This window comes from Peromyscus maniculatus, chromosome 4 (genome assembly GCF_049852395.1).
Source record: "Peromyscus maniculatus bairdii isolate BWxNUB_F1_BW_parent chromosome 4, HU_Pman_BW_mat_3.1, whole genome shotgun sequence".
Lineage (NCBI taxonomy): Eukaryota > Metazoa > Chordata > Mammalia > Rodentia > Cricetidae > Peromyscus > Peromyscus maniculatus.
The window spans coordinates 142,650,969-142,677,761 of NC_134855.1; the positions used below are offsets into that span (position 1 = coordinate 142,650,969).

At 49.3% G+C, this 26,793-nt stretch overlaps 2 protein-coding genes and 1 long non-coding RNA gene across 7 annotated transcripts; 1 reads left to right on the forward strand and 2 right to left on the reverse strand.

Moving 5' to 3' along the window:
• Positions 1-1,166: 1,166 nt before the first annotated feature.
• On the reverse strand, positions 1,167-4,303 carry Ube2c (ubiquitin conjugating enzyme E2 C). The gene is made up of 6 exons (XM_076571174.1): positions 4,088-4,303; positions 3,255-3,282; positions 2,662-2,748; positions 1,921-2,125; positions 1,778-1,837; positions 1,167-1,419 (listed from the first exon to the last, which is right to left on the reverse strand). Exons 1-6 carry the CDS (start codon positions 4,186-4,188, stop codon positions 1,361-1,363), a joined length of 540 nt encoding a protein of 179 aa, XP_076427289.1. The 5' UTR covers positions 4,189-4,303; the 3' UTR covers positions 1,167-1,360.
• Positions 4,304-5,360: 1,057 nt separating this feature from the next.
• On the reverse strand, positions 5,361-26,761 carry Dnttip1 (deoxynucleotidyltransferase terminal interacting protein 1). Of its 3 annotated transcripts, none has more exons than XM_015999049.3 (13): positions 26,589-26,761; positions 25,982-26,052; positions 24,993-25,089; positions 22,301-22,399; positions 17,142-17,210; positions 16,874-16,927; positions 16,501-16,559; positions 15,295-15,343; positions 11,125-11,183; positions 10,970-11,030; positions 7,339-7,410; positions 5,816-5,871; positions 5,361-5,719 (listed from the first exon to the last, which is right to left on the reverse strand). In XM_015999049.3, the coding sequence occupies exons 1-13, from the start codon at positions 26,691-26,693 to the stop codon at positions 5,581-5,583; spliced, it is 990 nt and encodes a 329-aa protein (XP_015854535.1). In that variant the 5' UTR covers positions 26,694-26,761; the 3' UTR covers positions 5,361-5,580. The 3 variants fall into 3 exon arrangements, with proteins under 3 accessions (XP_015854535.1, XP_006971048.1, XP_042132721.1); XM_006970986.4 differs by having other exon boundaries at positions 15,295-15,340; positions 26,589-26,760; XM_042276787.2 differs by lacking the exon at positions 26,589-26,761 and adding an exon at positions 26,437-26,479.
• Positions 15,490-23,253, forward strand: LOC121828936 (uncharacterized). 3 transcript variants are annotated; one of them, XR_013050941.1, is made up of 3 exons: positions 15,490-16,596; positions 18,182-20,726; positions 21,910-23,253. It is a non-coding gene; the product is annotated as an uncharacterized LOC121828936 (long non-coding RNA). The 3 variants fall into 3 exon arrangements; XR_013050940.1 differs by having other exon boundaries at positions 18,182-18,286; positions 20,442-23,253; XR_013050939.1 differs by having other exon boundaries at positions 18,182-23,253.
• Positions 26,762-26,793: the final 32 nt, after the last annotated feature.

Sequence of the window (26,793 nt, forward strand, 5' to 3'; positions counted from 1 at the left end):
TGCTGGGATTACAGGCACACATAGGTTAATGTGGTTCTGGGGACTGAACACAGGGTCTAATGCACTCTACCAACTGAACCACACCCTTTGCTGAACACTTTGAATGTTAACTAGACCACAGCCAAAGTAACCTGGGGCTCACCAGAAATGAAATCCTGTCTGTCAGCCCTCCCAATGCAAGTTGTTAACAAGATCCCAAGTGGATTTGTCCACACTACCATAGGCAAGCATGATGGATAAAGCTCTGTGCCCAAGAGAAACGCTAAGCATACAACTAGCTTCTGAGCTGGCAACTCGAGATTGTTTTCCACATGTAGGAAGGGCCCAGGACTGAGCATGGGCTAACAGTAGTTAACAGGTGCTGCCTCTGCCTCTCTTGCCTCTTCCCATAGGCCTGCACAACCAGCTGCTTGCAGAACTGACAACTTGGGCAGGGTCTATCACTGCATGGAGATAGAGAAGGAGGCGAAAGTGCCCCCCAACCCCAGCCATCTGTGGCGAACCTGGGTCCAGAGCTCAGTCTTTTCCAGAGCTTGGGCCTGCTGTACAGTAACTGAACCTCCCAATCTATAACATGCTAGAAAGAAGGTGTCTGGTGCTCCCCCCCCCTTCTACACATTCTTGAGCTTATGGGTCGGCTTTAGCCTCATCTGTAACCCAACTGGCACTGTTCTTGACAGTCACTGTGTATTCACAGTTCATGCTGTAACTCCCCAGAAATGGACATTATTTCTGTTGCTGGAATTGAACCCAGGACTTCACAGGTATTTGAACATGCTCTCTGCCAGGGAGCTGTACCTCCAGGCAAATAAGCATTATTGTGACAACCATTTTATAGGTGAAGAACATATGCAGAGTGATTAAGACACAGGTGGCATCCTAGTGACCTGCCACTAGGCCCAATGTCCATCAGCTGCTTCTAACCCTGTAGAGAACAGGCCAGAGCCCAGATGTTAAGCTAGCCCGCTTCTTGTCCTGAGTACCTCCAGTGGTACTTTTTTTTTTTTTTGAGGCAGGGTTTCTCTGTTTAGCTTTGGAGCCAGTCCTGGAACTCGCTCTGTAGACCAGGCTGGCCTCGAACTCACAGAGCTCCACCTGCCTCTGCTGGGATTAAAGGCATGCCCCACCCCTCCCACCCCCGGCTGAGGGCAACTTTGAGGCAGCAATTTATACAAAAACAACGAATATGTATTTATTTAATATACATTGCAAGGGCTCAAGCAGACTTAATTTAAAAAAAAAAAAAACAAGAAACAAAAAAAACGAATAAAACAAAAATAACAGCACAGCTTAGAAATCAAGGAAAGGACAGACCACTTAAGGAAAAAGACGACACACGAGAGAAGCTGGACATCTTGCGTCAGGGATCTTGACTGGAGACCTGCTTTGAATACGTTTCTTGCAGGTACTTCTTAAATGCTGGAAGAGAACAACATGCAGGTAGGTCTCAGGTGAGTGTGGGATGGGGAGGTCGGCAGGGCCAGTTCTACTTATTTCCAGAGTTCAGGAAAGGTACAGGAGACAGCTTCTCTGTGTAGCCCTGGTTGTCCTGGAGGAACTCTCTTTGCAGACCAGGCTGGCCTTGAATTGAACTCAGAGACCTGCCTGCATCTGTGTGTACACCCACCACACCCCCACACACCTCTCCCCTGGGTCAGGAGATACTCCTATCCAAAGATCCCTTAATCTATCAGAGTTTGGAGGAAGCAGCAGGGTGGATGCAGAAGGAGCCCAACCCGGTCTGTAGGGCCCCTTTGAAGGCTGGAGAAGGACCTACCTGTGGGGTTTTTCCAGAGCTCAGCAGCATGTGTGTTCAAAGGGCTATCGATGTTGGGTTCTGTGGAAGGATTCAGAACAGTCAGAGGGATAAAGAAGGTTGATTCAGGGGAGCCCTAGCAAACTGGTGGTCTCAGAAGTTACCTCCTAGCAGGCTCTGGATAGAGAGCAAAATGGTTCTGACGTCATAGAGTGCGGACCACTTGTCCTTGAGGATGTCCAGGCAGATGTTACCCTGGGTGTCTACATTGGGGTGGTAGCAGGGCGTGAGGAACTTGACTGTGGGTGCATTGTACGGGTAGCCGCTGGGGAACTCCAGTGAGAGCTTATACCTCAGGTCTTCATATACCTGGCATTTGGGGAAAGAAGGGCAGTGTAAGTCCCTTGCTCACCTTGTGGGACCTCCCCCAACCCATCCCTCCAGCCCCACATTCCATCCAAGTCCTAAATAGGGCCATGGAGGCAGTAACTTGAGTCTGAATCTGGCCAGCAGACAATGTGTTAAGTTGGTCCCTGGTGCTTCCTTCCTATCTGGGGGATATCAGTGACCTTCCCGTCAAAAGACTGAGACACGGCATCCTGAGGGCTACCAGAGTGGCGGATTAGTATCTTAGTCAAGAAAGTGAAAATTCAGATTTGGCTCAGATCCAACTTCTGACTTAAAGCCCGATCTGCAGCAATGGGAAGCACTTGTACCTTCCCACTAGCCAAGACCTGCCTGCAGCCTTGTCTGTGGTCTACAGAGGGCGCTGCCTCAGGGGCCCCTTTCCATCCAACTCAAAGAACATGGGCACAGGCACAGGGAACTGAAGCCAGCCTAGTCCTTGGAGTTCATCTCCTCTGCCACACTCAGCAAAGTGACACCCACTCCCACACCACACTTACTGTGCCGGCTGCTCCGTGGATGGTCCCTACCCATTTGAACAGGTTGTCTGATTCAGGGAAGGCGGAAATCCCTTTGTCACCAGACATCTGGGGGGAAGAAAACACTTTCAGCCACAGCAAAAGGGACCACTGGGTGAGCACCTGCCCTCGTACTATAGTCAGGCCCTAAACAGAGCAGCTACAGAACCAAATCACAGGTTGATCACCAGGCTAGGAGGAAGGGGTGGAACAGGGAAGTACACGGAATTCAAATATTTAATAAGGCATTAGAACATGTGGATTAATATTTAGAGTAAGGTAGCAAAGGACCACCAGAAGTGAGAATTCCAAGGTCTGATGAGACTAGAAATTCTGAGAAGGGTGGGATGGGTGAGGTTAGAGCTGAGGCCCAAAGTAGGTAGGGATGAGCCCAGATAAGCCTCCTACGGGGGAAGGCAGCTGCTGTGATCAAGTGAGGGTGGGTGTCTAAAGGATTTCCCATAAGAGAGTAAGTTACACCCATGGGATTAGCAAGGAGCCTGAAGTAGGAAAGAAGGCTACTGATGATTGGGTGGGGGATGGGAGGGTGGGCCAATTGGTCTTAGAACACTCACCATGAGGGTCATCAGCTCCTGCTGCAGCCTGCAAAGAGAAGTAGAGGTCACTTGAGGGTACGGATGCTGCCGAGGTGCGACATCACCTCCCTCCGACTACCCTGAGGAGCTGTCACGGAGGAGACCTCGCCCCTTCTTCAAAGGCAGGTTAACCTCGGGCACACTTCTCATCTACAGCAGGACCCGGGTGAACTTTCCGCTGCGTGTTAACACCAGCGCTCCTAGGGCGTCTTCCGAGAGCCGCCTGGCAGCGCCCCCAGCCTTTCATCTACCTCCTGCGTTCCTGGTGCCCCTCTTGTGTCCCAGGTCTCACCGGCTCCCGGGGGTGAGGTGTCCCGGGTCTCACCGGCTCCCGGGTCTCACCGGCTCCCGGGGGTGTGAGGTGTCCCGGGTCTCACCGGCTAGCGGGGGTGAGGTGTCCCAGGTCTCACCGGCTCCCGGGGGTGAAGTGTCCCAGGTCTCACCGGCTCCCGGGGGTGAGGTGTCCCGGGTCTCACCGGCTCCCGGGGGTGTGAGGTGTCCCGGGTCTCACCGGCTACCGGGGGTGTGAGGGGTCCCGGGTCTCACCGGCTCCCGGGGGTGTGAGGGGTCCCGGGTCTCACCGGCTCCCGGGGGTGAGGTGTCCCGGGTCTCACCGGCTCCCGGGGGTGAGGTGTCCCGGGTCTCACCGGCTCCCGGGGGTGAGGTGTCCCGGGTCTCACCGGCTACCGGGGGTGAGGTGTCCCGGGTCTCACCGGCTACCGGGGGTGTGAGGTGTCCCGGGTCTCACCGGCTCCCGGGGGTGAGGTGTCCCGGGTCTCACCGGCTACCGGGGTGACCTCCGCATTGCTCACCTCTTGCCCACAGGGCCCCGGGCGGCGCCCCCGCTGGGCTCGGCTCCCTTGCGAACGGCGGCGACGCTGGCGGCAGCTGGGTCGCGGTTCTGCGAGGCCATCCCGAGACGCTAGGACCTGAACAGGAGTGTGAAGACGAAAGGGCAAACTGCGGGGCTGCGGGCCGCCGCCCGCGTTTGAATCGCAACCCTCCCGCAGCGAGAGCCAATCACAGGCTCGCTTGGGTTTGATCCAGCCAATGGGACGCCCCGGAGCGCTCTGCCTCCGCGCAACCGCTTGGCCACCCAGTAACGGGCCGCGATTGGACGGCGGGGCCTATGTCGGACAGCCGATTGGCGGAGAAGGCTGCCATTAACTAACGAACCGGTAGCGGATTGGTGGCCTTTGGACGACGCCGACCATTAAAGGGCCAAAGACTGGTCCACGTGGATATAATCCCCCCCACCCCCACCCCAGGTCTCTTTGGGACCCCGACTCCTGTTGCTATCCTGTAATTAGGCCGCACAGCCAGGTATGACTTGACTTCTTGATCCCTCTTGCCTTCTCTTCTCAAGTGTTGAGATTACATGAATGAGTGCACCACACGCCCGGCAGTGGTTGGACCTCTGTCCAAACCCCTGGTCCCTCAGGCACACGCCCAGCAGGGCTCAGTTTTTCCAGAAAAGGGTGTCTAAGAGCTTGACAGTGTTCTTTTCTCTTCACCCTACTAAAATAAGTTAGTTACCTCTGTTTGGGTCCCAAGACTTTCAAAAGCCTAGGAAGGTGGGTGATCCTAAGGCTGCCGTTGGAGCAGACTCCCTATTAGAAAACGTGGGTTCAGGTGGTGCGTGCCTGTAATCCCTTGGAAGGTGGAGACCCTCAGGTCATCTCTAGGCTAGCCTGGGCTATATTAGACTGTGTCTCAAAGAAACAAAAATGCCTTTAATCCCAGCACTCGGTAAGGAGAGGCAGTCATATCTCTGAGTTCGATGTCAGCAGGGTCACACACAGAGATCCTGTGTCAAATACCCTCCTCTCCCCAAATGTAACTCATACTATGGTTCTCCAGCAGGTTTGCTATGCTGCCTCTGCAGGTCAGTGTCAGCCTGTAACAGAGGATAACACCTGTCCTTTGGTAGGTCATCAGACCCCCATGGGGTCAGACGGCACACTGCAACATTCCTAATTGAACAAGGGCAGGGGAGGCTGGCAGGTGCTCCTTTTCTGGTGTGCCTAGTACTTCACCTTTGTTCCATCAGCCCCCACAATGCAGTTATTACAGCAGCTCACTGTCTGGTTTATTACAAACTATTTAATTGCTTCTTAGTCCAGTAACTTTAAAAACAGAACCACATGCCAGTCTGGGTGCTCTGCAGTGAGTCACTACAAACTAGGTCAGGGACAGCTTAATGCTGCTAAGATCCAACGAGACCCAGTCCCCAGATGGCCTCAGCCGGTCAGTCGGGGAAGAGGGTCTTGGAGGCAGGCTGCCAAGTGTAACCAGAACACCTGGCTCAGGTCTGGGGAGGAGCTTCAGCAGCACGATGCTCATTTTCAGTCCGTAGTGTCTCCATGTACTTCCGCATCTTTTCAACCATCCAGGATGGCAGGACAAACGACTTCAGCTCCTCCAACTTCAGGTCCAAGCATCCTCTGGGAGAGACATTGGAGAGGTGTTAAAGGTGATGGCCTCATCCGAGCCTACTGGGGCGGATGGGAGGATAGGGAAGGGCCCCTCAGGTTTTTTACCTGTAGTCATCACTGGCAGCCAAGTCTCGAATGTCCTCCTCAATGAGAAGGTAGGCCTGGAGGCGAGAGAGAGTCATTAGGGCCTCTGAGGCATTTCCCACCAATTCAGAAGCACTCTATTAATGTGTGAAGCCTGCTACTAGGCTGACTCTTACAGCTTTCCTGAGAAGAGTACGGAGGAAGACACTGGGGGATGGCTCCTTGAGAGCATTTTACTCCAACAGAAACTTTACAGGGGAGGAGGAGTAGATACCAGTGATGAAGGAAAATAAGTTACTCAGGCTATCCCTGAACTTCATGACTCAAAATGGACTCTGCCTCCTCAGTCTCCTGAGTAGCTGGATTTCAGGCATGTGTCATGGAGCCTGGCTTTGGTGATTAATTTATTTATGTCTTTCTCACACAAACTCACACACTCTCTCTCTCTCTCTCTCTCTCTCTCTCTCTCTCACACACACACACACACACACACACACACACACACACACAGATTTGATGTGGTTTATGACAAACAGCAAGAGCTGGCAGAATTCGGAGGAGATAGGAGGAAGTGGCGTCCCCCTGGGGACTCCGGTCACAGGCTGCTGTGCAGAGGCTGTGGCACTGAGTCTCCCGGGTCTACACAGTGCCACAGCCTTCGCTCCTTGCACTCACAGACAGTATCTGTTTTTGATTCTGTGGCTGGGATGGCCTGGAACTCTTATAGCCCAGGCTGGCTTGAACTCACTGCAGTACTCCTGCTTTATCCCCGAAAGTGCTGGGATTATAGCATGTGCCACATACACAGACAAAACACACACACACTAAATGATGGGGTCTAAAGTTTTAAATTAGTATTGGGGATTAAACCAGGTGTCTCTCTCACACACAAACCAGGCAAGCACCCTACCCCTGAGCCATATCCCCAGCAGCCTGCCTCATCTCCTTTAATTGCTTTTTTGAAATATGGTTTCACGTAGCCCAGGCTAGCCTCAACAAAACTTGTCAGATAACAGAGGCTGGCTTTAAATTCCTGATTCTGCCTCTACTTCTCAAGTGCTGGGATTACAAGTGTGGTACACCATTCCTGTCCTTTTGGAAAAAAACAAAACAAAACAAAAAAAACTATTTTTAAAATTTGAGACAAAGCCTAGCAGCGGTGATGCTCTCCCCTTTAATCTCAGCACTCAGGAGGCAGAGGCAGGTGGGATCTTTGAGCCTGGTCTAGAGAGCAAGTTTCAGGACAGCCAGGGCTACACAGAGAAACCCTGTCTTGAAAAGTCTTGTAAACAGTCTTTCCTATGGGCATCTGATCTGATTGAAATCTTGTTGGAGTATATGAGAAGGTGAGAGGGAGAGCAGGAGCCCTAGGACCAGGACTCAGTCTGCTCTTCAGCATGGAGAAGGCTTCACAGATCTCCCTCTCCATATTTTTTGCTCTTAGGGAGTCTACCAAATTTGGAGACGAGCCGTGGCCAAGAGCTGGGCTCGTGGGTCCTGGGTTGGCTGGGTCTTTGGCAGTGGTACACGTGCAGAGTGCTCACCATCTTTCCGCCGGTCGCTCTCATATGGTGCTGCTCGGCTAGCCAGTGCTTGTCCTGAGGATCTGCTGCATACTGTGAGGGATAAAGTTAGTCGGGGACACATTAGCTCTTGGCCCTTTACTAGTTCTTCCAACGGGACTGTCTTAATTAGGGTTTTTATTGATGTAGTGATGTGCAGAGACACCACGACCATGGAAGCTCTTACAAAGAAAACATTTAATTGGGGTGGCTTGCTTACACTTTCAAAGGTTCAGTCCGTAATTATGACCAGGAATATGGCGGCATGCAGGCAGATGTGGTACTGGAGTTGAGGGTACTACATCTTGCAGGCAACAGGAAGTTGACTGACAGTCACACTGAGGAAAGCTTGAGCAAAGAGGCCTCAAGGCCTGCCCACATAGTGACACAATTCCTCTGACAAGGCCACACCTCCTAATAGTGCCACCTCCTTTAGGGGCCATTTTCTTTCAAACCACTATAGGGACCCTGTCCTAGACAGGTGTGTATGCCCAAGGGTTCATAAATCTCTAGAGAGCAAGCTGAGTCAAGCCCAGAAAGCCAGGGGTTGCAAACTAGTTGTTAGAGATTGGGTACGTGTCCATTCTCTCTTAAGTCCCTGAGATAGTTTAAATATAATTGGCCCCCATAGGGAGTGGCACTATTGGGAGGTGTGGCCTTGTTGGAGGAAGTGTGTCACTGTGGAGGTGGGCTTTGAGGTCTCATATAGGCTTAAGCCATGCCCAGGATTGCCGACCACTTCCTGTTGCCTGTGGGTCAAGATACAGGAATCTAGCTCCTTCTCCAGCACCATGTCTGCCTGCATGCTGCCATGTTGCGCCATGACAATAATGGACTAAACCTCCGAACTGTAATCCAGCCCCAACTAAATGTTTCTTCTTTATAAGAGTTGCTGTGGTCATGGTCTCCTCACAGCGATAGAAACCCTAACTAAGACAGTCTCCTTTCTTAAAACATAGCATCCCTGGAAACAAATGACAGTTATTTTAGAGCCTGTTTAAAATGATCACAAGTGCCTTATAACACCTGTAGTTATTATGGGGTCAGTATTTTCTTTCTTTCTTTTTGGTTTCTGACAGGGTATAACTATGTAGCCTGGGCTAGGATTAACTCTGGATCTCCCTGGCTCTGCCTCTGAGTCCTGGGACTTGAGCATGTACTAATACCTGGTAGGACCATATTTCCTAAAACAAAAGGCAAGAAATAGCCTCATGTAAACCACCTGATTCTAGAGTTTGACAAAGACAAACAAGGTTTAAATTAAACTTCTCACCACTTTGTAGATGATAGAAGTCTGGGTGGTAACTTCCTCCAGACTCAGTTTCCTCATTTATCTTTTGTTTTTCAAGACAGGGTTTCTCTGTGTAGCTTTGGAGCCTGTCCTGGATCTCGCTCTGTACACCAGGCTGGCCTTGAACTCACAGAGATCCGCCTGGCTCTGCCTCCCGAGTGCTGGGATTAAGGGCATGCGCCACCACTGCCCGGCCTCAGTTTCCTCATTTGTAAAATGGAAAGTAGTACAACCAAGCACGGCTGTCTTAGCTAGGGTTCTATGACTATGAAAAGATACCATGACCATGGCAACTCTTAGAAAGGTCAGCCTGGGCTAACTAAGACCTTGTCAAGAGAGAGCCAGTATTTATTTTATAGGGTTCTTTTTATTTTTTCCAGACAGGGTTTCTCTGTGTAGCTCTGGCTGTCCTAGACCCTGCTCTGTAGACTCACGTACATCTGCCTCCTGGGATTAAAGGTGTATGCCACTACACCTGGATTTCCTTTCTTTCTTTTTTTTAAAACAGGGTTCTTGCTGGGCGGTGGTGGCTCACGCCTTTAATCCCAGCACTTGGGAGGCAGAGGCAGGTGGATCTGTGAGTTCAAGGCCAGCCTGGTCTCCAAAGTGAGTTCCAGGAAAGGCGCAAAGCTATACAGAGAAACCCTGTCTTGAAAAAACAAAACAAAACAAAAAAACCAAACAAACAAAACAAAAACAAACAAAAAAACACCCAGGGTTCTTGTTAGGAAGAAATGATAGTGCAAAATGGTAAATGCAGTGTGACACACAAGTGCTCCAAAGAGCTCGGTCATAAAGCGGGCAGGCTGTTGAAACAGAGGTGGGGATCTCAGCTACGCGGCTGCTTGCTTGGAGGTGGGGTCTTGCTAGATGGCCCAGGTTAGCCTGTCCAAGAATTTATGGCAATTCTTTTGCCTCTGCCTCTCAAGGGCCTGGACAACATAAGACCTATGGAAAAAGTCTGGGAAAAGTGCTATACATTCTATACCGTTGTTAAAAGAAAGATGAGGGAGAGCTCTTCTAGTACAGACAAGCTACTAAAATGTCACCTATCAGATTGACAACAAGTCTTTCTGTAAAAATACCAGTCAGCTGTCAGGTGCTGGTGGCACACACCTTTAATCCCAGCACTCGAGACAGGTGGCTCTTTGTGAATTTGGGGCCAGGTTGGCTACAGAGTGAGTTCCAGGACAGCCAAGCCTACACAGAGAAACCCCGCCTCAACAAACAAACACCCCCATGCCAGTCAGTAAGTAATTTAGGCTTCCTAGTCTCATCCTTCTGTCTTTTTTTTTTTTTTAATCTTTAACTTGGGGGGTTGGGGGGCACATGTCTTTAATCCCCAGCAATCAGGAAGCAGAGGCAGGAGGACCTTTGTAAGTTAGAGGCCGGCCTGGTTTACATAGTGAGTTAGTTCCAGGACAGTCAGGACTACACAGAGAAACCCTGCTTCAAAAAAACAAAACAAACAAATACTTTTTTTTTTTTGAGACTGGGTCCCATGCAGCTCAGGCTGGCCTCCAGGTCACTAGGTAGCTGAGGCTAGCCTGAATCTCCTGCTGCCTCTTCCCAAGGGCTGGGACTATAGGCATGTGCTACCAGACTGGCTATTTTCTTGTTTCCCCTTTTTGAGACAGGGCTACCACCTTGGTTCTATTCCACTCATTGCTTTATGTCCAGCATTGTGTGAGTGTTCAGCACTTCATATGCACTCAATACATATTTGCCCAATGCTTGTAGCAGAGCATGACCTTGAACTCCTGATCCTCCTGCCTCTGCCTCTGATGTGCTAGGATTACAGGTGTATATGTCTCATACCAGGTGAGAGGGGTCTATATTTCCATGATTAAAAAACTAAAAGCAGGGCCAGACATGAGTGCATACCTTTAGTCCCAGCACTCAAATGGCGAAGGCAGAAGGGCCTCTGAATTTAAGGCTAGCCTGGTCTACAGAGCCAGCTCCAGGACAAGTGGACAGACAGGTCTACATAGAGAAACCCTATCTCAAAAAACAAACAAAACAAAACAAAACCCTACAAAAAACCTGAAAGTAGAAAGGAAGTCGGGCAGGGTGCATGGTGCCTGTGCCCAGCCTTAGCCTGAGTACTGGAGTGCAGGCTACACTACTATTTCAGGGGTAATCTCATCAAGCAATGGAGCTCTCCAAACTGGGCTTGGCACAGCTGGGCAAAAGGTACAGGAGATGGCTAAAGGGAACTAGAACCCAGATGTTTTGACTGCCAGGCCAGTGTATGTCCACGCTTCTCTGACCCTTGCGGTTTCTAAGCCATCTCAACCATGCAGTGGTACGCCTCTGTCCTACCTTAAAGAGGTGTGGGTGCTTGATGTAGATTCTCCCTCTGGTGCCTCCCATCCCTAAGGCCCTGAAAAATGAAAGATGAGGGGTAGCAGGTGCAGACCCGGTTAATGGATCCTTGAGCTAATCCTCCCCATTAGTACTGCGGGTCTCAGACTTACTTGTTGGCTCGAGACCCCAAAACAAAGGTGGTAGATTCATTCAGCCGAGCTGGGTCCCACTGAAAGAAACAGGACAGCAAAGTGGGGTTTAATGTGCCGTGCAGGCAGACACCACCCCCCCCCCACCCCCCCACCCCCCGTCCACTGTCAACAGCTTACACAGGAAATAGAGAACTCACATATGTTAGGAGAGAGAGGAGTTAAGATACAGACAGTTCCCCAGGAGTCCCAGACACACAGACTGAAAGAGCACTGTCTGCTGGGGCCATGACTGGCTGGGTCAGGCCATGAGAGGTGTCAAAGGGATGGATGGACTAGCCACAAAGTCTCTCTTGAAGAGATAATGCCTGAAGTTACTTCTGGGAGGGTGAGTGCGAGTCAAACAGGTAGTGGGAGGAGGGAGGCCCCCTAGACCGAGTGTGGTACATGATGAGTGTCAGTTTGGAATACTGGAGAGACTGTACTTTCTGTGTCGGAGGGAGAAGTGAGCGGCAACCAAAGAGGCTGCAGAGAGAAGCCCAGAGAACTGGAGGACCTCGGCCACACTGATGCTTGTGTCGTATGATCCAGAGCCCTCAGGGGACCACTCAAAGTGACAGTTTACTCTTACAGTTTCCTGACAGGTTACTCTTTCAGCAGTGTGGTGGGTGGGCAGGGGTGCTGCTGGGACAAGTCAGAACTTCCGGTAACTAAGGGCCTGGGCCTCGGCAACAGTAAGGAGGAGAAGAGGGGCAGGGACTGTAGTACATCCACAGGGAAGGCTGACTGCGTGCAAAGCGGTGAGGGAAGGCAGCAGGCAAAGATGGCCAAGACAAGGAATAGGAAAGAAGATTTGGAGAGTGGGCTGGGGGTGTAACTTAGCAGAGAACCGTTCACCTAGCATATACAAGGCCCCATGTTCAATCCCTAGCACAGTCATCACCACAAAGAGTGGAGCCTGTCATGGTAGTACACATCTATAGGCCCAGAACTGGTGAGGCTGAGGAGGATCCTGAGTTCAAGGCCAGCCTGGGCTACAGTGAGATCCTCTCAGGATCCTATCTCAAAATAACAAAACAACAACAAAAACCGTTTTTGAGGAAAGGCCCTCATTACAATTTTTCTTTTATTATTATTAATTTATTTAATGTGCATATTTGTCTGTGTGAGGGTGTTGGATCCCTGGAATTGGAGTTACAGCCAGCTGTGAGCTGTTGTGTGGGTGCTGGGAATTGAACTCAGGACCTCTGGAAGAGCAGCGGTGCTCTTAACCACTGAGCCGTCGCTCCAGCCCCTCTTACTACAGTTTTGGTCCGCCGTGTTTGAGAGCTTGTGGGGGCACAGCTACTGAGTGACCTTCCTCTGCCAAGGAAGGGCGTCCTCTTGGAGTGAGTGCAGCCTCAGGAGGGGAGCACATGGAGTGGAGAGTGTGCTACAGGCCATTTGCCTAGCCTGCCAGATCACCCTAACTCCAGTGACCAATGGGGTGACATGTGTTGTAGCCAGATTGCCCTTGCATCCTAGATAAGCTGTGTTTGACACGCCCATGCAACTCCAGGCAGAGAGGACCAGCAGACAGGAAGATACACAAGGTTTGAGCAGACAGGTATGAGAAGGACAAAGAGACTTTGGAGATCTAAGACCTGGTCCTGAAATCACAAGTGTGGATGATTAAGATCCCTGTGCCCACCTGGAGAGATGGCTCAGGGGTTAAGAGCACTTGCTACTTTTGCAGAGGACCAAAGTTAGAATCCCATCACTCATATCAAGCAGCTCACAATCACCTATAATTCCAGCTTCAAGGGAATGTAACACCCTCTTCTGACCTTCATGTGCATCCATGTACATACACTTAAAAATTTATACTAAAATAAAAAGACCCCGAGAGCCAGTGAGACGGCTCCCTGGGCAAAAGCACCTGCTCCGAGTCTGAGGACCTGAGTTTGACCCCCAAGACCCCAGTGGAAGGAGAGAACCAACTCCCCTGGGATGTCCTCTGACCTCCACATGATTGTCTGTGTGCACACTCAACACATAAACCTAAGTCACAGAGGGCAGCTTTCGGTGAAGTGGGCTAGGGATGCCTATTCTATAGGTCATGCTGAGGAAGAGCTCCTCTTAGGACGAAGAACGGGGGCTTAGAGAGAACAAAGATTCAGGAGAATGTAGTATCAGCAGCTCTAATTAGAGTTCTAGAAATTTCTTGAAGATTTCAGAAGAAAATTCACAACTACAGGGAAGTAAAGGGCTATATGAGATGGCTGTGTTGGCTAGTTTCATGTCCACCTGACATAGGTTAGAGTCTTTTGGGTACAGGAACTCTTTAGCTGAGAAAACGCCCCTATCTGCCTACAGAGCATTTTCTTAATTAGTGATTTATGTGGGAGGGCCCAGCCTTTTGTGGGTGCTGCTGTCCCTGAGCAGGTGGTCTGAGGTGCTACAAGAAAGCAGGCTGACAGGCATGGTGGCTTATGCCCTTAATCCCAGTACTTAGGAGGCAGAAGCAGGGGGCTATTTGTGAGTTTGAGGCCAGCCTGGTCTATATAGTGAGTTCCCAGACAGGCAGACCTACACAGTAAGACCTTGTTTTTTTTTTTTTTTTTTTTTTTAAAAAAAAAAGCAGGCTGAGCAGGCCACAAGGCACAAGCCAGTAAGCAGCACCTCTCCATGGCCTCTGCATCAGCTCCTGCCTCCAGACTCCTGCTTTGAGTCCTGACTTCCCTTTGATGATAGACTGTGTTGTGGAAGTGTATGATGAAATTAACCCTTTTCTCCCCAGGTTGCTTTGGCCATGCCATTTTACCACAGCAATAGACACCATAACTAAGACAGTAGCTAACTTTTTTTTTTTTTTTTTTAAATAAAGTTCTAAAAAGGAGAGGGGATACCTTTACCTACCTCACTAGGTTTCCACATTTCAATAAAGAATTCTGATCATAAAAGGAATTGCAAACATATCCTGGAGTTAGTAGAGGCTAAAGGTGTCACCAGATTTTGGGTCTGAGACTTGGCTCTATCACCCATTAGCTATATGACTAGGCAAACCTCAAGTTTGTTGGGAGGACGAGATAACTCTAGAAAACAAGATCACTTCTGCCCACGGGGTTCACAGGAAAGGAAGCGGAGGTCCAGACAGGAACACAATCTGTATCTCTAAGACCATCCGCAGAGTAAGTGAGACATGAGACAAGAGATTCTGGGTGGTGCCCTCACATACGAAGTAGTGCTAATGGCTAAGTGAAGACTCAACCCTCTCACTCAGAGACTCAGTTTCCCCCTTGAACTTGGAGTACTCCCCTACCCCTGCCTCCCATGTGCTGGGATTATAGGTGTGCAGCACTGTGCTGACTTTTACATCTCACTCTGGGCCTTATGCACGTCAGGCCTCCAGCCCAGCTTTTTTTTTTTTTAATTAATTTATTTATTATGTATACAGCATGATACAGCATGTATGCCTGCAGGCCAAAGTGGGCACCAGATCTCATTACAGATGGTTGTGAGCCACCATGTGGGTGCTGGGAATTGAACACAGGACCTCTGGAAGAGCAGTCGGTGCTCTTAACCTCTGAGCCATCTCTCCAGCCCCAGCCCAGCTTTTTAGTTTCCCTTTAATTCCAATAAAGAATGAAGTCATGTCAACTACAAGAAAATGATGCAGCTGCAGCTTATGACATGAAATGAATTAAGTCAGTCTCAGCAAGATAATACTGCATGTTTTCTCATGTGCAATTCCTAGATTTTGTATAGATACATAAAATCACATGTGTATAAATGACATGAATGTAGAAGAGAAACTGCTTAGGGGATCAAAGGGGCTACTGGGGAGGGGTCGGACAGAGAAAGGCAAAGTAGCCGAGTATGGAGAGGGGCTTGTTCACATATATCATACACGTGTGCAACAGGTAAAAACAGAGCGGAACAAAAGAACTGTATTTTCTTTTCTTGGCCATGCTAGGGATTAAACCTAGGGCCTTCCATGTGCCAGGCAAAGTGTTTTACTACCAAGCTATCCCAAGCCCAGCTCTTTATTTAATTCCGGTTCTTCCTTGGAATACTGTCTGGAGGCCAAGGTGGCTAAAGGCAGGGATGGGGAGGACGGCTCTGGAATGGTGTGAGCACATCATGTGTCCCCTCTGACCTCTTCCTCACAGGGCCCAGAGCCTCACCACTGCCACATTCAGACAAGCATACCTTGGGGCCTTCTCGGCGAATTGGTTCACAGGATTTTGGTTTCCATCTGCTTGGGAGGAAAGAAGACAGGTGAATGCTCCAAGCGATGGAGGGAGGGACAGAGCCTGCAAGTTTACTAGGGGTGATGATGGCGCACTGTTTTCTGGCAACTCATTAGAAATAAATAAATAAATAAATAAATAAATAAATAAATATATATATATATATATATATATGAAGCCTGGACCAGAAACCACTTTAGAACCCAGTGATGGGCAAGTCCAGGATTCTCCAAGTCGCAGCTTTCTCATCTGTCGAAAGGAGATAAGGGCAGCAGCTGCCCTGCCCATTTTGTGTTGAAGAGGAATGAAAATGCCTGGTCCACTCAGTGAGTTCTAGCACAGAAAGGGCTACAGTGAAAAACCCTGCCTCCAAGACAGGACAAAAAGGCTTCAGGAAGGATGCTGTAACTCGATACAGATCACACTAACTCTGTGCAAACTCAGACTCTCAACACCAGGAATGAACCCTGCCGTAGCCCATAGGCTGGATGATGGTGTTAAGACACTGTAAATTCATCAACTGTAACAAATGTGCCACTCTGGTGTCAGGTGTTGTCAAAGAGAATCTTTACCCATGTAGGGGGCAGGGAGGGTTTCCGATAGCTCTGTATCTTCTACTCAGTTTGTGATGTAATTAAATTGCTCTATAAATAGAATTTAAAAGTGCTTTTTGATAACGACCAATCTGTAGTAGTGCTTTGCCTTTTAATAATTGTATGACTAATTCTTTTTTTTTTTTTGTGAGTGTCTCATGTAGTTTAGGCTAGCCTTTAAGTTACTATGTAGCTGAGGATAACCAGTAACTCCTGCCTATCCTGCCTTCACTTCCTAAGTACAGGAATCTCAGAAATCTACTACCATGCCCCACTAGGGTATATAATCTGCTAATTGCCCTGTTCTTTAGAGACTAGCTATGAGCTGGTGCCTAGACCAGCTCTAAACATCGAAACATGAATCAGGTCTAGTATTGAATCAAGCTGGAACTGTTCTGGGTTGTAAAAGCAGCATAAAACAACTCCTAACCTATACTGGGCAACCCTCTCCCACAGTACCTTAGACCAATGGACCTGCGTCCGCCACTTTCACCTCTGGCCCTCTTCCCACTCATGGTCACTCCCTCCCTCAGTTCCCTTCAGCTCTTACAGCACTGGTGGCCCCTACTCACACCATGCCAGCAGCTGCCCGGTCATTTGACAGGACGTGTCCAGGAGGCCGACCTTTCCTCTGCACAAAGAACAGCTGTCAGAGCCCTCACCCGTGGGTAAGCATCCCTGCTCTAGTGTGCTGGGCCAGTCAGTTAGTGCAGACAGTTGTCCAGAGAGTGTAGAGCCTTGACCATGGGTAGCATCCTTGCTCTAGTGTGATGGGGCTAGATCAGTTAATGGAGACTGTTGTCCAGAGAGAACAAATGACCTTGGGAGTGCCCCGGGAAGCAACTGTTTTTCACCTTGCCACCCCATGCCTGGAAAAGCCCAAGCCTTCTTTTGGAACAGAAGGGCCCTTTCCCAGCTGTAAGCTCCAAGCACATGCTTGCTTACCTTTTTGGGAATAGGGCTTCCTCGGTGGGACTCCTCTTCTGCTTGCCGGCCACGCTGAAGGGAACAAATGGAAGGGAGTCAGTATTAGGCCAGTGCCTGGGAGCTGCAGGGCCCTTGGACCCACCCTTAGCTAACACCTGACCCAGCTCTCAGGTTCTTTGGGACCTGGCCCTACCTGTGATGGTGTGACATTTCCTGGGTCCACATAGTTTACCTGCCTCCCACCGGACTCTCCCCTCCCAAGGCCTTAGGGCACAATGATTCTGACCTTGATCCCTGGAAGTTCATGGGTCAATCTGGGTATTACTTTTTCTCCATCTGAAAAGAGTAACTTTGCCTGAAAGGGAAAGACCAGTGTTGCCAGTCAGCAGTTTGTAAACACAACTCCAGAATGGTTAACTTTCCCACAGTCAACACAAAGGCAACACAAATAGACACTCACATTTACGTTCAAAGATGAACAAGCCAGAAAAACATTAGCACATGTGTCCATTTATAAAAAGCGGCTATGGAACACATTCTGTTTCTGCTTGTTGACCATGGAGGAAAGGGGAAGGAGCTGCTGAGACACCTACTTACCATCTTTTGTCATGATCATTGTTGAAGAGCTAGTAAAGAAAGGCTGGAGTGTGCTCAGTGTTTGTGAGGCTCTGAACCTGATTCTCAGCCTAACAGCCAGCTCACATTAACATCAGCACTAAGGAGGTGGAGGCATGAGGATTGCTGCATGTTCAAGGCCAGCCTGGGCAACAGTGAAGCAGTATCTAAGAAAACCAAAGAGGTGTGTGTGTGTGTGTGTGTGTGTGTGTGTGTGTGTGTGTGTGTGTGTGTGTGTGTGTGTGTGTGTTCTGGCAGGGAGGGGTGAAAACCCCAAGGAGAGAAGACTTGGCTTGGCAAACAGGGAGGAAGAATGCCATAAGAGCCAGAGTTACAGATAGAGCTGCCATGTGGGTGCTGGGAATTGAACTCAGGTTCTCTATAAGAGCAGTACGTGCTCTTGACCACTGTGCCCTTTCCCCAAGCCCCATACTTTCACATTCTTTTAAAGAAAGATTTGTTTTTATGGGTGTTTGTCTGCATGTATGTCTACACCCATGCCTGATGCCCAAAGAGGCCAGAAGAGGGTTTTAGACAGTTGTGAGCTACCATGTAGATATTGGGAATTGAATTCAGGTCCTCTGGAAGAGCAGCCAGCGCTCTTAACCTCTGAGCCATCTCTCCACCCTCTACTTTTACATCTTAATGCAGCAAGTTATTGCTTCTCAGTCTCTTGGCTAAGATAAAATACAATATCTACTCTATCACTAGGATGCAGCAAGGAGCTCTTCCTTAGTTTGTTAATCCCATCAACACATTTAATCCTCACAACCTTGGAGACAGAACCTATTTACAGCTGAGCAAACAGTAGGTGAGGTAAGTGAGGGATGCCCAAGCTCACACAACTAGTCAATGGATTTGTACTCCTTTTTGTTACATTAACTCACTGTGTGTGTGTGTGTGTGTGTGTGTGTGTGTGTGTGTGTGTGTGTGTGCGTGTCTTCATGCAGTGGAGTTATGTGTGGAAGTCAGAGGACAACTTACAGCTGCTGGTCGTCTTCTTTACCATGTGCTGTCAGGCTTGGGCAAGCACCTTTAATTACTGAGCCATCTTGCCAACCCTTGTTTTGAGACAGGGTCTTTCCATGAAGCCAAGCTCACCTGGGACTTGCTAGGTAGCCAGGCTGGCCTCTAGGTTAAAATCGCCATACCTCTGCCTCCTCATTGCTGGGATTATAGGCTTGGAATATGCCCAGCTTAGCCTATACTCCTAACCATCTTGCAAACATCTCTTGTTATATAAACCAGGCTGGTCTCAAACACATAAACATCTGCCTGGCTCTGCTTCCTGATTACTGAGATTAAAGGCAAGTAGAAATATCTCTTAATGAACATATGCTACCTGAAAAAAATAAAATGAACAATAAAAGCAACTACCTTCTAGAAGAAAACCAAACCATTAAGAGAAAATTCAAGGCAACACTTGGCCACTGAGTTCAGCCATTTCTCCTAACAAACCCGGGAGGAAGGGTTGGGGGGTTAGGAAACACTGCAAAGGGCAAGATGGGGCACACGAAGTGAAGCAAGTGCACAGCACCCACCCACCAAAGCTAGAGCTGCGCAGGGAGCTGGCTCGGTGGGTACGGCTGCTTGCCATTCAAGCCGACCACCGGAGTTCACCTTGGGACTCCCAAAGGAGAGGAGCACTGACTCCTGCAAGCTGTCCTCTGGCCTCCTGCGCCGACATTAATGGAAAATCAACTATACCACCAACACCAAACTACAACAATCCTAGTGTAATCATCATCATGTTTAGTCTGAAGAATTTTCCTTCTCTTTTTGTTTTTGGTTTTTCAAGACAGGGTTTCTCTGTGTAGCCCTGGCTGTCCTGGAACTCACTCTGTAGCCCAGGCTGGCCTCAAACTCACAGACATCTACCTGCCTCTGCCTCCTGACTGCTGGCATTAAAGGAGCACACCACCACGCCCAGCTATTTATTTATTCATTTGTTTGTTTGTTTATTTATTCAATGTGTGTGGGTGTTTTGTCTGCACACCAGAAGAGGGCATTGGATCCCCTGGGACTACAGTTATAGGCTGCTGTGAGCTGCCATGTAGGTGCTGGGAACTGAACTCAGGACCTCTTGAAGAGCAGCCAGGGCTCTTAACTGCTGAGACATCTCTCCAGCCCATTTTTTTTTTTTTTTTTAAAGACAGTATCTTACTGTGTAGCCCAGGCTGGCCTAGAACTCACTATGTACACCAGGCTGGCCTCAAACTCAGAGAGATCCTCCTGTCTCTATTTCCTGAGCCCTGGTACTACATGTATATGCCATCACATCTGGTTTTGTGAGGAAGAATCCTTTCTGTTATGACTGTAACTGCAATGTAGTTAACATCTTGTATGTTGGTGTTGCCTGTGCTGGGCTGTGAGTTTAAACACAATGTTCCATCCAATGCCCCAGCAAAGCCCTGATGATAGGGAATGGCTCTATTTCCCGCTTCAGAGACAAGAAAAATGAAGCTTAGACGCTGAAGGAACTTGTTCTAACTTTCCTGTGCCCCACGACTGTGCTTTCAGCACTTCAGCACTGCTAGGCCGACGTGTGTGGCACGTATGCGCATCAGGAGACTGGAAAGCAGCAATGTAATGATATGGATCATGACCACTTTAAAAAAATTATTTCAGCCGGGCGGTGGTGGTGCACGCCTTTAATCTCAGTGCTCGGGAGGCAGAGGCAGGTGGATCTTTGTGAGTTCGGGGCCAGCCTGGTTTTTCTGATCATTTGTGCATGTGTCTGTGGTGTGTGTTTAGGCATATATACTTTAACACACACGTGGGTCAGGGGCAACTTTGTGGAGTTGGCTCTCTCCCCGCTAGCTGGGTTGGGGGTTGAACTCAGGTTGTCGGGCTGTTGTGAAGTGCCTTACCCACTGAACCATCGCCCCCATCCCTTCCTCATCTTTACCTCTTGTCTAAACTCCTCACGAGTCTCCTAACCCTTCTCCCGTCTTCCTTTTTCCTTCTGTAGAGCTAGGGACAGAACTCAGGCAAGCACCGTGCCGCGGAGCTACACTCCAGTCAGAAGAGTCTTGTGGAAATGCAGACCCCTCAGGCCACTCTTGTGGTCACACATGCACGCCTTCCCCTGGGCTTGAGTGCTCGGCCTACTTCTGCAGCCACTCATGCACTACCACACTACGTGTGACACTAGCGACACCCGCCGCTCCCGCTCCTTAGATACACTCACCCTTCTGCCCCTCGACTCCTCATCCAGCACTCTCGCCAGACAACCACTTGTCAAGTACCATCAAGGGTAAGGACTATGCCCACTCTGCACACTGCTGGGGCCTGATACTAAGACGCACAAAGTAGTTCCTCAATAAATAACAAGTGGAGAGATGAATAAAAAGATGGGGACCAGTGAGAGCTCAGGAGGTAAATGCACTTGCTGCCAACCTCATGAGCTCAGTGAGTTCATGCTCAGGACTCACCTGGTGGAAGGAAGAACTTCAGAAAACTGCCTTCTGACTCTATGTACTTGCCATGGATCATGTGCACATGCACTCAGTACTTGCCATGGAATGAATACACACACACACACACACACACACACACACACACACACACACACACACGAGGGATTTGAGAGCCACATAAGTGAAGATCTTCTCAATTTAGTACTGCTTTGGCTCAACCTTATGAAAACACTATTAGCAAATGTGTGTTGTTAGCAACGGTTACAATTGCTCATATTCAACACTCCTTCCTGGGGTAAAGAAGCTAGCTTCTCAGGAATTTGGTAGCTTAGACTTCCGTATCTGAGAGGCAGGTCCGTTTTCACTGTTCTGCAGGGTAGAGCTGTGCCCTTCCAGAGCTCAGGTCCAGGAAGTGGCTTTGCTCCTTTCTGAGGTTCCGAGTAGCTTGTCTTTCACAGTCAAGCAAAGCATGTGGCCCATGCTGACAATCCCTATTAATGCAGCAGCTGACACAGACGGACAGGTTCTCTAGTACAGTTCTTAGAGTACAGTCATATACAGAACTGATGTCAGCTCTCCTGAGGACACCCGAGATACGGGAGGTGCAAAGGGTGCTAGGTCCCTCAGGCCCTCAAGGGACCCACCAACCATTTGCAGAGGCGAGGCGCATCATGAATTACAACTTGTTTTCCTGGCTTGCCTTTTTAAAAAATGTTTGTTTACTTACTGTGTGTGTATATGTGTGTGGGTATTCACGTGTAGGTCAGAGGACAACTTTCAGGAGTGGGTTCTGGGAAATTAAACTCAGGTCATCTTGCTTGGGGGCAAGCATCTTATTGGCTCTAGTTTGCCTTTTAAATTTTTTTCTAGCTTTATTGTGGTGAAACTGACAAACATGTTACATACACGAGGGTACAATGTGTATGAAATGATTATCACCGTTTTATATCATCACCACACGCAGTTCCCACTGTGTGTGTGTGTACGTGTGTGTACACTTAAGAAGTACCTTCTTAGCAGGCATCAAGTAAACTAGAACGTCCACAACTACTGTCACTGTTCTGCGCATCAGCTCCCAGAACGAACCCACCCTACAACTGCCAGCTTCCTTAGCTCCCCAGGGAACCACCGTCTCATTCTGTGCCTGTGAGTCTGCTACGCACACTTTCCTCACGTCAAACAGGACTGGACAAGCAGTCCTTACAGGGCTTTTCCTGAGACCTAAGGGAGATGATGATGCACCTGACATAGCACCTGGCACACACTTGAGCTACTTTTCCTTCCCGTGTGTCAGCAACTGTCCTGAGCTCTTCCTGGGTAAGTCTTCCTGACGTGCCCCGAGTCCCACTGGTGAGAGAGCACTTTTCTTACTGACGTAGTGACGCATCCTGTCTGCACCCCTTGGCCTCACCTGCTCCAGGCAGCTCCGGCAGGCCTCCTGAATCAGCTGCTCCGCGTCCACTTCTTCCCCGACATTGTCTCGCACATTCAGTGCTGCCTTCTGGAAGAACTAGGGGAGGACATCAGGACAAGGTCAGAAGACCTGAAGTGGGCATTAACCAAAGGGAATATATGTAATGTGCTAAGACTGCGGATGGCTGTTGGCTTTGCTTATACACAGCCTCTCCATTTCATAATCGCACCTAAAGAAAGAAGGCTGTGCCTGAAACAAATGGACCAATGCAGGCAGAAAACATCAAGACAACGGGAAGTCACAGATTTTCAGTACTCAATCCCTTACCTGTGGGACAGGGAAGGTGACCTGTCCAAGAATCCAGGATACCAGCAACAACAACAGACAAAAAGACTAAGTAGGCAGAGGCTTTCTCTGCTGGGTGAGAGGGATAGCGTGATTCTAAAAACACCAAGGACCACACGATGAAGCCCCAAACATCTGAGAGGTGCCTGGGAACACATTTATTTAACTGTCCAAGTTGGATCAAGGAGATGCTTCAGTGGGTAAACACAAATACAGCATTTTAAAAACACCCAAATTGTATCTCTAAGAGAAAATATCGGTTCTCTCTTGGATACAGGAAAATTCTGGAAACTACAAACAACACCTTTAGCCTCAGCACTGGGAAGGCAGAAGTGGGGCTCTGTTAGTCCCAGGCCAGCCTGGTCTACAGAGTGAGTTCCAGGCCATCCAGGACTATGTAGAGAGGCCTTGTCTCAAAACAAAACAACCAACACAACCAGGGAGAGCACATGAAGTGATTGCACACGGCACCACCGTCTGGAGAGCAACTTCCTTTCCCTAGTACTCCTTAATTCCACCTCGAGGAACCGACCCCTCAGAAACCTCTCCAGTGACTAAAGATGAATAAAGATGTGTCAGTGCAGTATAGTATTTTTAAATTTAAATTACATTATCTCTTTATGTATTTATTTAGTATGCACGTGGAGGTCAGAGGACAGAGTGCGGGAGTTGGTACTTTCCTTCCACGATGTGGGTCTGGGGACTGAACTCAGGTCTTCAGTGTAGTGACCAGTGCCTTTACCTGCCGAGCCATCTCATTAGCCCCACTGTAGTATTTCTTGGACACGAGAAAAACTGTAAACAACCAGAATCTCCTAGGAACTAGCTAATTAAGTTTCGGTATATTGACGGAGGACAGACTCTGTAACTATTATCAAAAAGTAGGGTGAACTACTGTGACGATCTAGAAACATTACCAACATATGTTAAGTGAAGTCAGTCAAGGGTGTGTGGAAGAGACATAGCTGGAGGACTGTGCAGTCACTGTGGGCAGTTAGCTATTCCTGGAAGGCGAGTCTTAGTGACTTCAGCTGTTATTTTTAAAATATTTAGATTACTTTATAAGGAATATTTTCTCTTTTGCTTTTAACATCTAAAAATTAGCACTATTGTGTGTGTATGTGTGTGCACGCTGGTGCCACAGTGTGTGCACAGAGGTCAGAGGGCAATTCTGCGGAGCTGGTACTTTCCTTTCACCATGTGGGTTCTGGGACCCCACTCTAGGGTGTCAGGCTTCAGGACAAGTGCCTCCCCACCGAGCTGACTCAGGGGCCTGTTTTCTGTTTTTACAACAGGGCATCACATCCCCAGGCTGACCTCCAACTTGATATGTAGCTGAGGATGAGTCTGAACTGCTCATCTTCTTGTCTCTACCTTCCATGCTAAGATTACAGGCATGCACACATCTGCCTTTAGAGAATATTTTATCAAAAATTTGAAATAGAAAAGTCGAATTATCCAATAAATACCTAATACCCTTCTACCCTCCACATACACAGTCCAAAGTTTTTTTTTTAAATATATTTTTATAATTTTACAACATTTTAGATTTATATGTCGTGTATGAGTGTTTTGCCTGCATGGATGTCTGTGCACCACATGTGTGCCTGGTGCCTGAGGTGTCAGAAGACGTTGCTGGTCTCCTGGAACTAGAGTTATGAGATGTGAGCCACCATGTGGGTGCTGGGAATGGAACCTGGGTCCTCTGCAAGAGCAACAAGTGCTCTTAACCACCGAGCTGTCTCTCCAGCCCTGGTTTGTTTTTTTTTTTTAAATCTTAAATTGATATATTTTTACTTCAAAGGTATTTCTGGCAGCTGTAGGGAGGGCAGGTTTAAAAGAGGAAAGAACAGTCGTATCTGGACAATAGCAGATGTAGCCCAGGCTGGCCTCGAACTCACACAGATGTGCCTGCTTCTGCCTTCTGGATGCTGGAATTAAAGGCGTGCCTGGCCTTTTCTTTTAAGATTCCCCCCCCCCCAAATATTTATATGTACATATCTGTATATATGTGTACATATGTACTGTGTGTATATCTGCAGAGGCCAGAAGAGGGCACTGGACCCTGGACCTGGAGTTACAGGTGGCTGGGCGTGGCCTGATGTCGGTGCTGGGAACTAAAATGAGTACTCTGCAAGAGCAGCAAACACTCCTAACCACTGCGCACTTCTCCAGCCTCCATTCCTTTCTTCCTCAACCAAGGGCTCTTACCATGCTGTCCCAGCTGGCTGTCAGCTGCTGCAGCCCCGAGTGGCTGCCCCCCCCCCCCCCCCCCCCCCCCCGACCCTGGCTGTGCTCTTTGTTTTAGCAGTGCTGTTAGCTTTAATCCCCATGCTCCTCTCACCTTCATGTACTTGTTGAAGACACTCTGGATCTCCTCATTGATGCTTGGCTGCAAGACCGCACGGAGGAGATCCATAGAGATAGCGGGATCCGTGAAACTGCATTGAGGAGGAAGACAGAGTTAGGGGGAGTGTCCCAAACATACTCCCCAGATTGTCCAGCAGTACTGGACAAAACCAGCTTTGTGCTCAAATTCTGGGCAGATCACAAAGACACATAATTTTATTCATCATAACTCTCTCTGTGAAGTGAGAATTACTTTAGAAAGTGTTTAATGAGCGCCAGGCGGTGGTGGCACACGCCTTTAATCCCAGCACTCCGTAGGCAGAGCCAGGTGGATCTCTGTGAGTTTGAGGCCAGCCTGCTCCACAGAGTGAGCTCCAGGACAGGCACCAAAACTACACGGAGAAACCCTGTCTCGAACACCCCACCCCCACCCCCGCAAAAAAAGTGTTTAATGAAATATATATTAAGACAGGGTCTCCCTGTGTAGATCAGGCTAGCCTCAAACTCAGAGATCCATCTGCCTCTGCCAAGTGCTATGATTAATAAATTATTTTCAATACCCCGGCCAAAAATACAACTAGAATACCAAAGGCCCATCCTGGGTTCTTTTCCTTCCCTAGGCTAGACACTTAACTAGTAGCCCCACATCACAGCTGAGAAAACAGAGGCTAAGAAAATTAAGGGACTGTCCAAAGTTATCCGGTTAATAATCTTCAGAGCCTGTATTACAACAGTTGTCTGAATCTTGGTTTTATGTTCTCTGACTTAGAGATCTCAATCACAGAGACGGAAAACTTTAGCGTTCTTAGTAGACGGCTGTTTTTCTTTTGGAAGTGGAACTGACTTAAGGTCACAGGAAGAATCACAGCCTGAGTTCCCCCCTCCCCGCCCCCCAGTTGATGTCAGACTCCTGCAGTGGGATTCCTAAAACACTCGCCCAAGTCCACATAACCGGATACAGGTCTTACCCAGGGCCAGCCTTACCTTGTGGTCATCTGAGAGCGGCGGCCCCTTCGCTGCACCTGCCGGTGTTTTATCATTATGTTCCAAGGGTTCTGCGGGGACCAAGTGGGCAAATGTCATCGAGGTCCCTCATAGTGGGGACGAGGAGAAAGTGGATACAAAGCTAAACCTAGATGTTTTTGCTTCTCACTTTTCCCACCATGGGGTGAAAGGGAATTCAGTGGCTGGAAGACCTTGTCAGGGTGGGGGACCTGGGAAAATGTTTTCTGCCTCAAACGTCCAAAGCTCGCTTGTTCTGGAAGGGCAAGAGGAAGAGCAGCAGTGTTCACCGAGGGTCTGCTCTGTGGCGGGTGATGCTAGGGCGCTGTACCCGCCTTTATCAGCCCATCCCACCACAACTCCATCAAGCTGGGGTTACTGCTGTTCTTTTCACAGAAGAGAAACCTGGCGCTCAGAGGTGGTCACATCAGGCCCACCTAGCTAGAATCTGAATCCAGGTCGTCGCACGGAGAAAACGGCACCCCCAGGGCCGCACAGCCGCCGCGTTCTCTTGCCCGCGGGCCCGGAGCCCGGGGGGAGCCCGAGGCCCTGCCGGGCCCGAGCCCCGACCTCGCCCGGGCGCCCTCACCGTGAGAACCGGCTGCCCCGCCGCGCCCGCGTCGCCCAACTCCAGGCCGCCTCGTTCCGCCACGCCGGGGCCCCGCGGCTGCTCGGTGTCGCCAGTCGCCCCCATGGCGCCCCCGGCCCACAACAACCTCAGCTCGACTCAGCCACCGGAAAGCGGCGCCGTGACGTCACGGGAGCGCCCTGGCCACCCGGCCGGAAGCGCGACG